Consider the following 12,932-nt stretch of genomic DNA (forward strand, 5'->3'; position numbering starts at 1 on the left):
CAATGGAACCATAATTTCAACTAACATGTGCAGGCTTCTGTGCAAAGGAGGCCTTAGTTGGTGATATGGTGAAGTCCAGAGAGGTCTTGAGACCCCACTGCCAAAGTGGGTACAGATTTGAACCCTGTGCCTTTGATTTCAGGAAGAGGGTAAGAGCTTACAGGGAAGAAACATCTCCTGAGAATAGCGACTGTGGGTAGAAGATAGTATTGCAGAGCCTGTCCTGGCCATGGCAGACCATCCCTCAGGAGGATCCGTGGCCTTAGTTCCCTTGTTTCCTAAGATGCTTCCTAACAATCCCAGCATGATGTCATCATCAGCATTAGTTGGTTATTTACTGTTGCATAACAAACACCCCTAAACTAAGGGTGGCTTAAACACTAGTGCCTTAAAACATTGTGTTAGTGGCTTAAAACAGTTCATTTATTTTGCTATAAATTGCAGTTTGGGTAGGGACATTAGGGAAGGCTCATCTCTGTTTCTTGCAGCATCAGCTGGGGTGGTTTGAAGGTGGGGGTGACCCGTGGCTAAGGGGCTGGAACATCTGAAGGCTTGTTCGCTTACAGCTCTGACTGTGGGATCCTGGCAGTCAGGTGGGACCTCAGCTGGGGAGCACCTACGTGTGGCTCTGCATTTGGCTGCTGCTTTCACAGCATGATGTCAGGGTTCTACGAGTGAGCATCTCAGGAGAACACGTCAGAAATGTATGGCCTTTTAGTGACCTAGCCTCAGAGTTGCATAGTGTCTTTTCTATTTTACTCTGTTAATTAAGGCAATAACACAGGTCTGCCTAAGTTCAAGGTAAAGAGCCCCACCACATTAAGATGTGTGTGTGTGTGAGTGTGTGTGTGTGCCCACACCACTAAGTAATTCTCCTACATTGGCTGGGTGTCCTACAATGCAACTCAGTTCTGACACAATCTAACATCAGCTAAGGGCTCAGTCCCATAAGACTGCCTTCCACTCCAGGTGCTTATCACAAACCCAAGTTGTCACTTGTGCTTCTGACCGACTGACTATAAATCAGAGGCTGCCATAAGCCCTCTTGCCCCTTCTTGGGCTAAATTTTCTAGAGCAGCTCACAGAACTCAGAAAACTGTTTGCTCACTAGATTACCAGTTTATTACAAAGGACATAGTAAAGGATAGGAATCAACAACCAGATGAAGAGGTACGTAAGGCCAAGTCCCAAACAGGGAATGTCTGTCTCCCTGGAGCTTGGGCCGGTATGGGAGCATTCTGACTCACCCACTCCAAGCTCTCTGCCTTATCCTTTGGGGTTGCTACAGAGGCTTGATTACCTAGGCATGATTGATGAAATCACTGCCATTGGCCATTGATTCAACCTCCAGCTCTTCTCTCCTCCCCAGAGGTAAGGGTGTGTGACTGAAAGTTTCAACCCTCCCATCACAAGGTTGGTTCTCCTGGAAATCAGCTCCCAACCTTAGAGGGGGTTCCAAAAGCCACCTCATTAACATAACAAAAGACACCTTTATCCCTGTCACCCCTTAGGAAATCACAAGGAGCTCTGTGCCAAAATGGGGTAAATATTTATTGTAAATCACACGAGGAGACGGACAGTAATTCCTACTTGATGAGAGGAGCATCAGCATCGCACTGAGAAGGGCATGTGAGATGGAATATGTTGTGGTCGCTGTCTGCCACAAGTCTGCTCTCTGGTCACAAAAATTCACATCCTTCCCAAATGCAGAATACACTCACTCTCTCCCTTAAGATCCCAAGTCTCACCCTGTTAGTGGCATCAGCTTGCATCTAGGATCTTGCTCTCTAAATCCAGTCCAGGCACCCGGCGACTCTGGGTGCCGTCTTTCTTAGTGTGTGCAGATCTGAGGGCTGTCCTTGTTGATGTGAGGATTTAGACACTTACTCTAGCTGCCGGCAGCAAAAGAGAAAAGAGGTGAGCTAAAAACAGGGAGCTGCTCTGTTTTCAAACAAAATTTAAAGGAAACATAAATGAGAAAGGGCTTTCTGGATTAGAAAAAAGAACTTGTTTCATTCACGTTCTCTCTACACAGGAAAGAATTCTCAGATTAAGAAATGGCTTCCATGTAAAAAAAAACAAAACTTGCCATTTGCAACAAAGAAATAAGTTAGTCAGAGAAAGACAAATACCATATGATTTCACTTATATGTGGAATCGAAAGAACAAAATAAACGAACAGACAACATTGAAACAGACTCATAGACACAGTGAGCGACAGGTGGTTGCCAGAAGGGAGGGAGGTTGGGGAATTGAGTGAAAGAGGTGAAGGGATTAAGTAGAACAAATTGGCAGTTACAAAATAGTCACAGGGATGTAAAGTACAGCACAGGGAATATAGTCAATAATATTGTAATAACTATACGTGGAGCTGGGTGGGTACCGGTAATATCAGGGGGAGCATTGTAAAGTATATGATTATCTAACCACTATGCTGTACACCTGAAACTAGTACAAAATAATATTGAAAGTATATTGTAATTAAAAAAAGAAAAAGAAGTAGCTTCCAGATTAGGGTGTAACTGTGAGTGTATTTGTGTGTGTGTGAACGCATCACACTGTACACTTTAAATTGCACAGTTTATTGTGCTTTAATTATCCCTCAATAAATCTTCTTTTAAAATCTAGAGTGGGGCTGAAAGATCCTTTGTCAAGACCTAAAAAATATTTGAAGTGTTGCCTCATAGACTCTCACAGGCAGACAAAGGCTTTCTAAGGGGTATAAGGGTGTGCTTTGCAGATCCCTGTAAAAACAAGACCTCTAAGACTCTTAAGAGCTGTAGTCAGAATACCTGCGTGTGCCCTCCCCACGTGGCCTGGGCTTCCTCACAGCAGGAGAGACGGGAAGCAGAAGCTGCTGGTTACTTGAGGTCTGGGCCTGAGAAGTGGCACAGATTCATTTCTGCTCCATTCTATTGGCCAAATCATCACAGGGCCTGGATTCCATAGACAGGAGACGTGTCAAGGAACTTGGGGACCATGTTTTAAAACCATCTCCAGTGTCTTTAGCATGATTTCCTGGAACTCCCACTCTTGCTTTGCCTAGTGCCTGGTTCTGCTTTATACAGTACAGTAGTCCCGTCTTTACTGCACTAGGGCAGTGGTCGGCAAACTTCGGCTCGGCAAACCGTGGCTCTTGAGCCACATGTGGCTCTTTGGCCCCTTGAGTGTGGCTCTTCCACAAAATACCGGCTCTTCCACAAAATACCGACTCCTGCGCATGGGCCACAAAGTTTCAATCGCACTGTACGTGCGTGCCCGCACGTGGTATTTTGTGGAAGAGCCACACTCAAGGGGCCAAAGAGCCGCATGTGGATCACGAGCCGCGGTTTTGCCGACCACGGGACTAGGGCATTGGGATGTTCCTGTAAGGCATCATAGTTGGCCTGCCTCCGAGACGGTAAATTCTTTATGTTGATTGTTGCTGTTTCTTAGAGGACTTGGGGTTCTCACCCAGAGAAGAGCTCACCCACCCATCCTCTTTGCGCTTCCCTTGGGGGCAGGCAGGGAAGGCTTTGGTGGATTCTTAGATGAGCTTTCTGGAGGTGAAAAGGTGACTCAGTTTCCGCTCTGATCCTAGTTAACTACCATTCTACTTACCCCAACAAGCTGAGACTGACCTCAAGAGCCTGTATGTGGTGGCCCAGGTGTAGCCCCACTTGCAGGGTGACGCTGTCCTGGACCCTGTGGTGGCCATCCACCATTTGAGATGAGGTTGCTCTGGGAGCAGGAAGGCGAGATTGTGAGTGTCCCCCAGTCCTTTGGCTTTGTATCGGGACTGTCCCAGAGTGGGATGTCATGGGGAGTTACAGAGCTGAGCCTCTGCTCTGGCCTGGGGAACAAACTTCGGGCTTACTGGTGGGACTCAGGCAGCCTCCCTCCCTTTTCTCCTGTGGGAATGCCCTCTCCAAAGTTGGGGCAGCAGGTGAGTGGTGGGCAGATGTTGATATCCATTGGGCCAATAGGACCCACCTTAGTTGAGCAGCCTAGAATGGTGAGTGGCCAGCTCCCAGGACTTTCATTTGGAAGCAAGCTAGATACCCACTTAGTAGGGACTAAAGCACATTGGAAGCTGGGCCTGTGTAACCTTAACCTGCAAACAGACTCACTTTATGGCACCCACAGCCCATCCTGATGTCCCTGGGCTATTTTCTGGACTCCCCGGAACCTTGCCCAGCTGACCCCAACTTGGTCCTCTTCCTGATACTGACACTTTCAGAATCCCTGTGGCCAGAACATGCTGAGTTCGGAATTGTCTTGTCATCAAGGACTAACGATAGCCTTTCCTCCAAAAAGCACTTGACAATAGAGGGGGCATCCCTTGACATCAGTGCTTCCTGCTATGTTACTTGACAATGGCCCAGGTAACTAACCCAAGGGTTGAATCGTGTTCTTGTGAAATAATACTCTCACTTTCTGTCTATGCATGTGCACACACAAAGCAAACTTGTTTTTCTAACCTTAGTTCATACCCTTTCTACTTACCCACTTATCTTATGCATTTGTCTCTGTGTGTTCATGCTCCTCTGTTTCTTTTAAATTTCCTTTACATTCTCCCCGCTTTCATCTGTTTGTCTTGCTCCTTCCTGCAATGTTGGTTTTGGCCAGTCGTGTATTGCAGTGTTGGCATCCACGCCTGCGCTGAGCAGCATGACTGGCTGCCTGCTTGGCAAGGCGTGAGTGCCCAGTTCCACAATTTCTGCCTCCCTAGCGGCAAGTTCTGGGATTTCAAAATAAAGAAGGGGAGAAATGATAAGAGTGGAGTCGTAGATGTCTTTCAGAATCTTTGTACTTTTCTTTCATATTTCTTCTACTTTCCTGCAATTATTTATAGTGCCCAGACACTTTTAAAATTTATATACCCGGCTAATATATCAGGATACTCAGGGCAAGTGTTTTAAAAACAAAAAGCCCAGCTGGCATGGCTCAGTGGTTGAGCATTGACCTATGAACCAGGAGGTCACAGTTCGATGCCCGGGTTGTGGGCCCGATCCCCAGTGTGGGATGTGCAGGAGGCAGCCGATCAATGATTCTCTCTCATCATTGATGTTTCTACCTCTCCCTCTCCTTTCCTCTCTGAAATCAATAAAAATATATTTTTAAAAAAAGAGCAAGTGTTTCCCCCCTGATTTATAGATACAGAACCTGAGGCTCAGAGAATTTTTAGGTGACTTGCCCATGAAACCCCCAGGAAATAATGGAACCAGGACCAGAGGAGAGCCCAGGTCTCTAGACTCTTGGCCCAGTGTCTGGTTTCCGCCTTATGAGGGATGGCTTTGGGGACTGATGGCCACACTCGTTTGCTCTCAGTGCTTTGTGTACCTTCCTGTGTTGTTCTTCAGGTCACATGGTACGAAGAAGGGGGCTAGGAAGCCTGGGAACAGTGCCTTAGGTGGGCAGGCTTTAACCATTTGTTTTTATTCATTCATTTCGTCATTCAACACAAATAATTAATTCCTACTGAATCCTACCTGCAATGCAAAGAACAGGGAATATCAAAATTAACAAGACACTGCCTAGTAAGGGAGGCAGGTGAGGAAACAATGAACTGTTACCATAATGGACATTTTCCCAGGCACAGTGGAGGCATCAACAATTGTCCATCTCCACCTGGGTGAGGAGGGTAGTGTCAAGAGAGAGTCCATGGAGGAACTACAGAGATGTGCAGTGGACAGGCCGTCATTCCAGGCAAAGGAAACAGAATGTGTGGAGGTCTGGAGGTGTGAAAAGCAAGGAGTTTGGTGTGGCTAAGGGTGGGATGCAGGTTTGTATTGAGGAAAAGACAGTAAGAGATGACAAAGGAAAACAGGTGGTGACCAGATCAAGGGGGCCCTCCCCATTCATGCCAGGGAATTTGCATTTCATTCTGTAGAGAATGGGGGAGTTGCAAGCATGTTGAGCTTTGCATTTTATAAAAATGTCAGAAGATGAGAGGATGGACTTGAACTGGGTTAAGATCGAAGGCAGAGAGGGAACTTAAGAGACTGTTTTAATAGTCTTGGTGAGAGATAAGATCTGAACCAAGGAAGTAGCTGGAGCAGTGGGGGTGGGGAGGTGGGGGCAGATCTGAGAGAAATGAGGATGTAGAATTGATATGGTTTAGTCATCAAGAAGGTCAGTGTTTTGGGGGAGGGAGCTGGATCCAGATGCTTGAAAAAAGAACAAATGTGGACCTTTCCTGTGTGGAATTGTTGTAATGTACCCCGCGAATCACAGAAGGACGCCTCAAGAAGTCGAATTAAAGAGTCACATTTATTGCAATCCGGGACTATGAGGGGCCATTCCCCAAATCTCATAGTCACAAGATGGTTGAAAAACCAGGTTTATATAGGCAAAAATCACAAAGGTATTGATTACATCCCAGGGTTTGGAATGAGGAACCTGGTTTGCAAAAAAACAGTTTACAGAGGCAGAATTAAGCATGTTAATTACAGTTTTGGGTATCGGGGTCACTGAATTGACAGAAACACATTATCTAGAGCCCTCGGGTCTGGAATGAGGAACCTGGGTTAAACTTAGGCATGTTATCTAAATTACAGTTTTGGGTCTCCGGAACACTGAGTCAACAGGGACACCTTAACTGGAGCCCTCTGACCTTGGGATAACTGTGCTGTCCTTCCCAGGTAAAGGAAAATGTGCTTTCTAAGACCAGTATGACCACTACAGATGGGATTTCACATTACAATCAATAGGGTATTCAATCAAATGGGATGATTTATATAATTCAGAAAATCAAAATAACATTTCTATTGTTAAGCCAAACAGCAGGGTTAGAGTTAAACTACAGTTTCTACCTGAGATTGCTACCATACTTCAGAATGAGTTGGAAATACATGCAGCAGTAAGAATCGGGGGCGAAGGAAGCATAAAGAGCCTAGGGATGAGACCATGTGAGGAGACACTCAGCCCAAGCTGGGTGGGACGTGGCCGAGGGAGGCCTGGGGGTGGGGCAGGCCAATTATACACAAGCCTGGCCTCTCCCACCTGCGTCATTTTACTATTGCATTGTAGCAAACCACCCGAAAACATAGTGGCTTAGAACAATTGATTTTTTTCCTCACATTTCTGTGTATTCACTGGCCAGTTCCTCTCCAGGTTTCCCCTGGGCTCACTCATTAGCTGGGTTCATTTGGGTCCAAGATGACCTCACTCATGTGTCCGGCTCACATGGTGGCTGGCTGTTGGCTTGGGTACCTTGATTATGCTCCACGTGGACTCTCATCCTCTAAAAGGCTAGCCGGACCTCCTTCCGTGACAGTCTCCGGGCAGCATGCCAAGCGTGTGAAGGGGGAAACTGCAAGTCCACTTGAGACCTCAGGTTTGGAACTCGGACAGTTTAATTTCCACCACATCCTATTGGTCAAAGCGAATCACAAGATCAGTCTAGATTCAAGGGGCAGGAAAACAGATTCCTCCTTTTGTTAGCATGAGCTGCAAACAGTTTATGGCTATATTTAGTTCATTCCCTTCCCCTCCCACCCTGAACAGTTAGAATCTAAGGACAGAGAGGTACGCTGCTTGAAAAAGTTTGCCAAGCAATTATTCTGAATAGCCAGCTCCTTGTTAATATTAGTCATTACCAAGCGAAGATTGAGTGCTGTGTGTTAGCCACTGATCCAACACTTGACGTGTGTTGTCTCTATTCCTTACAACAACCCTCTGAGATACGTTCTTTTAACCTCCATTTGACAGATAAAGAAACAGAGGTTTAGAGAGATTAGGTTGTTTGCTCAAAGTCAGTACCTTGTCAAAGGCCATGATGTACTTACCCTCTGCTGAGAACAACTGGCTTAGTGTAACCTGCTGAGAAACTCAGTATGTCCAAGTGAGTTACAGTGTATGACACGTTTCCATCCATAGTCTCATTTGCCCATTATGACAACCCAGGTATGTAATTAGCTTGATTTTGAGGAATTGAAACTGGAAGCTCAGAGAGAGGGAGTGGCTTTGCCCATACTCACATTCCTGATAAGGGGTAGAATCAGAAACATGGAGGGAAGAGCAGGGCCTTATCTGTATTGCTGACAAATTCATCTCTAGGACCTTGGAGTGAGTGAATGCTGCCTTCTGTGTGGTGAAAGCCTGTGTGGGGAGGCTGGGCCAGGAGCACGTGAAGCTCTGGGCCCCAGATCAGCAGGGACCAGGACCTTTAAAGGAAAAGGCCAGTCTCTTCTCTGTTTTATCCTTCATGACAGGAGAGAAACGAAACCTCAGGTAAAGCAGGCTAGGCATTGAGAGAATTTCTTAACTTGGGATTTCTCCATGCTGAAACTACTGGGGAAGTTAAGAATGATTCTTTCTGAAAGCATGCTGGAATTAGACAGACCAGAGGTCATCGCCATTTTTTTCTGCCACCCCACCTTTCCATAAATAACAGTAGCTTTATGGACTGGTGGATTCTTACCTTGGGGTTTGAACAGACACATCCCTAAGGGAGCCTATGTTAGCATGTCTGGAGAGATGACCATATGTAATCTGAAAAGGCTTCCTAAGAGATTCTGAGTCTCATTAGATGCCTGTCATCTCCCACTAGACTTGAAGCTTCACTTGGACATGAATTTTTGTCTCTTATTTATTCTTGTATCTAGCTCTAAGAGCAGGGCCTGGCACTAAATATTTGTTGGATGAAAAAAAACAAAGGATAAAGTTATCCTATTAAAGGCATCTTCTCAAACTGAGGTTAACTGAAACATGGAGTCCTTGGTGTCGCCCGGACACTCGTTGGCTTACTGGGCTGGACTGATGACCTTTGCATCCAGGGTTCTGTAGAATAAGAGAGGGACCTAAGGCCTCTCTCATTGTGAGGGGGTTGGGATCTCCCCAGGCTCAAGCCTGGCACATTGCCCTGCAGCTCCCTACTCTAGGGAGCACTGAGGCTTATTCTGTTCACACCTCCTTGCTGAGCGGAGTCTCTTTGGTCATCAGCTTGGCTAGGCACCGAATTTCTCTCAGCTGTGCCCATGTACACGTGGGATGGCTCTTGTTTGACTTGCCCTTTTAAAAACAACTTGAGCATGTTGAGGTTTCCTGTTGATCGGGGGCAGCCAGAGGCTATGACCCAACAGGGAATTATCGGCCAATCCTGACTCACTCAAGCTCCAGTTTTCTGTGTGTGAGCAAGCAGTGACAGCAGCCTGGCTCAGGGGCAGCTGGCTGCCGTCCTGTGGCTGGCATGGCACTCGAGTCTGGGAGGCTGGACCGCCCAGCTTCAAGGGTCATGGCATTAGGATCAGGTGGGCCTTTGGAGCTTGCAGTATTAGCAAAACCCTGCTGGCTTTGAGCGAAGACTGTTTGGGAAGAATTCTGAAAGTTGACAACGATTACCCAAGTAGACAACTAGAAAAGTACGCCGAAAAGGAAGTATGCTCATGGTTCTTTTCAATAAGCTTACCTTTACCTTTTTTGAAAAAAAATTTTCAATTGATTTTTAGAGGGAGAGAGAGAAACATCAATGTGAGAGCAGAACATCAATTGGCTGCCTTTGACATGGAACGGCTGCCTTCTGCATGCCCCTTACCAGGGGTATGAGTCTACAACCCAGACATGTGCCCTGACTGAGAATCAAACCAGCAACCTTTTGGTACATGGGACGATGTCCAACCAACTGAGCCACACCGGTCAGAGCCACCTTTGCCTTTTTCTTTATTTGTTTATCATTCACTGAGTACCTTCCAGATACTGAGTATGGGCTCCTCCACCTGGAAGAAATCATGGTCTAGTAAGGAAGACCAAGAGGTCCTCTGATACTTACAAATGCTGCATTCAGGACAGGGTTGTGCCCACTGCTGAGCGAGTGTCTGCTGAGCTCCATCTGGGGGCCTGGATGGTTCACGAAGGTGGCAGGAGCCATTGCTTCCTCTTTAGAGATGCAGCTTAGTGTAGTGTGAGTTCATGTTGTGGCGTCATCACCTGCCAGCTGAGTGATCTTGAATGAGATAGTTTTTCTATGCTTTAGTGTTTTTCATTTGTAACATGAGGATAATAATTAGTGATAATAACCCTATAGAATTTTCATGAAGATTAAATGAGTTAATCTATGCAAAAGCATTTATTTAGGACGAGTCCTGATATTGGCTAAGATCTGTGTGTGGATTGGGAGCTGGGAAGTGGACGGTGCTTGTCTGACGGGTTGCCACTGCTGGAGAGGAGCTGGGGGGTGTCCTCCCCTCCTCATTAGCCTCCTCATTGAGAGCAGAAAGGACTCTTTCTCTAGGGGCTTTTCTGATCCTGTTGAGACCTTTAGGGATCTGAACTCTGATGGATACTCAAGCTGAGGAGCAGTATCTGTGTCCAGTAGCAGACGTCTCGGGGGAGATGGGGGCTTGTTAAGGAGACACATCAAAGGGCTGGAGTGTATATTTGGGGGTGACTTCAGGAACTGTTGGCTGGAGCTGCTTTGTGCCAGCTCATGAGGACCCATCATTAGCATCACTTCCCAGCTCCTCACTCAGTGACATCACCCTGATAACCTGGAATCAGCCTTAGTAGGAATATTTATACTGTGGAACCTGGCAAGTGCTACAAATCTGTGCTTTCTCCCCAGAGAGCGATTGTTAATTTAGCAGCACACCACTGGTCTTTCTGTCTCTAGTTGGCAGATGTGAACTCCCGGGATGCTCTTGCTGTCAAAGAACTGGCTTCTGCTGCAGGCAGTCCCGGGGCCTCTGGGGTTGACTTGGGCAGAGGGGCCTGCTGTTGGCAGGGAGCCGCTCTTTCCCCGAGGACAGCTGCGAAGGTGCATTACGTGAATCGAATGCTTTTGAGAGTCTCACAGGAAGGAGCCACTGAGCTCTCCGGGATTAAAACACGATGCCTCTGGCGGTCAGGCCTCTCACTGCCGTTTTCTCTTCTTTTTCTTGCCCTAGGTCTCAGTCAGTCTCTCCACCTCCAGTTCTCTCCCCACCAAGGAGTCCCATCTACCCCCTCAGTGATAGTGAAACGGCAGCCTGCAGGTACCCCAGCCGCTCCAGCTCCCGCCTGCTCCTCAAGGACTGGCACCCCCGTGAGCCTTCACCTCCAAACCCTCAGGCTTCCTCCCCAGACACTTCTTCACCACCCATTTGTCCCCTCAAGGCCACCAGCTTCAGTTATTTGGACGGAAGCCCTTCAGTGTGCAAGAGAGAGGACCAGAAGGAGAATGTGCCGGGGGCAGGCCAAGATGTAGAGGGAGTAGCTGCTTGCCTCCCCCTTGCCCACAGCACTCCATCCCTGGGGTCAGCCTCCAACCCACGGAGCATCTTTCAGAACCGCACTGGCACCCGTGCCCACAGCCTGGGCATCCGGGAGAAGATTTCAGCATGGGAGGGTCGCCGAGAGACTTTGCCCAGGATGAGCACGTGTGGAGAGAAGCGGGAGGGCTCTGGGGGCGAGTGGGCGGTCAGTGAGGGCTGCCCCAGTGTGGGCTGTCCCAGCGTCGTGCCGTCCCCCTGCAGCTCAGAAAAGACCTTTGATTTCAAGGGCCTCCGGAGGATGAGCAGGACCTTCTCCGAGTGTTCCTACCCTGAGACCGAGGAGGAAGGAGAGGCACTCCCTGTCCGGGACTCTTTCTACCGGCTGGAGAAATGGCCAGGCCGGAGTGAGCCCAGTGCCTTCCTCAGGGGGCACGGCAGCAGGAAGGAGAGCTCAGCAGTGCTGAGTCGCATCCAGAAAATTGAACAGGCCCTGAAGGAGCAGCCAGGCCGGGGGCTCCCCCAGCTCCCCAGCAGCTGCTACAGTGTAGACCGAGGAAGAAGGAAGACTGGGACCTTGGGCACCTTGGAGGAACTGACGGGGAGCGCGAGTGTGAGCGCTGGCAGCCGGGCAAGAGGAGTGGCTGGAGTTGGAGGGGAGGCGGGCCCACCCCTAGAGAGGGAAGGCAGTGGCTCCACAAAGCCAGGGACTCCGGGAAATAGCCCAAGTTCCCAGCTGCTGCCATCGAAGAGCTCCCCTGATTCCGCTGTGAATCCTGTCCCCAAACCCAAGCGCACCTTTGAATATGAGGCTGACAAGAACCCTAAGAGTAAGCCAAGCAATGGTCTACCTCCTTCGCCCTCACCTGCTGCTCCACCTCCCCTGCCCTCCACCCCAGCCCCACCAGTCACCCGGAGACCCAAGAAGGACATGCGTGGTCACCGCAAGTCCCAGAGCAGGTAACGCATGGTCCTGGCATGATGGCTTTCTTTCCAATGGAGGATGCAAAAGCAGATTGTAGTCAGGGTCAAAGTCAGTCGTGATTTTATAAGTTCTGAAGCACCAGATGATTGTCAGGTGGTAACGTGAGCCAGCAGAAAAAGAGATTGTTCTACTCTTGCTGGAGGTGGATACTGAAATGTGGGCGGGGAGGCTGGTGGGGGGGTGGGGTAGGGTGGGGTGGGAATGCTTCTTCCAAATGCTGGCTGGGTTTGGCCTTAGGAGTAGAGTTGAGCTGTGTCCGAGCCCCACTGGAACTTGTTCCGTGTTCTTTGGGAAGATAAGGCCACATTACTTTTAGATCGAATAGACAGGCCCTAGAAGACCTATAGGACTTTAGCCTCGTGACTACTTGAAGTGCCAGCACTCAAAAGTTAGTTCTTTGAGTGCATCATTATCTGAAGACTGCATGTTATTATTAACATATCTTAGTGGCCCGGTGCACGGATTCATGCACACTGAAAGGAAATTAATTAGAAACCAGATTTGGGACGACAGTGCCCCAGTAATAACATAACCCACGGCCGAAGGTGGAATCGCATGGCCCTGCGAGGAATTGGGCTCCTTCCTCTCTGGTTCCACGGTGCATCACCTGAGAACCGCCACTGCCAAGTTACCACAGCTTAGCAGCTCCTGCGTTGAGCGTCTGCCCCCTGGTAGTCAGTGCACATCATATGTACCAGCCGGTTGGCCGGTCAGACAGTCACTTAGCCTTTTATATATATAGATAGTATTGACACCTTCAACATGATTTCCTCTTCCCT

The 12,932-nt window shown here is 48.3% G+C and overlaps 1 protein-coding gene across 5 annotated transcripts in view; it reads left to right on the plus strand.

Annotated features, from left to right (window-relative positions):
• DENND2B (DENN domain containing 2B) overlaps nucleotides 1–12,932 on the plus strand; it is a 172,827-nt gene that overhangs the window by 125,614 nt on the left and 34,281 nt on the right. For all 5 annotated transcript variants that reach the window (XM_070425344.1, XM_070425345.1, XM_070425343.1 and 2 more), the window contains one exon: nucleotides 10,866–12,128. In XM_070425344.1, the coding sequence (XP_070281445.1) occupies nucleotides 10,866–12,128 (1,263 nt within the window). The remainder of the gene's footprint in view (nucleotides 1–10,865; nucleotides 12,129–12,932) is intronic.

Source organism: Myotis yumanensis, unplaced genomic scaffold (genome assembly GCF_028538775.1).
Source record: "Myotis yumanensis isolate MYYU_CA2020_CCGP unplaced genomic scaffold, mMyoYum1.0.hap1 SCAF_10, whole genome shotgun sequence".
Lineage (NCBI taxonomy): Eukaryota > Metazoa > Chordata > Mammalia > Chiroptera > Vespertilionidae > Myotis > Myotis yumanensis.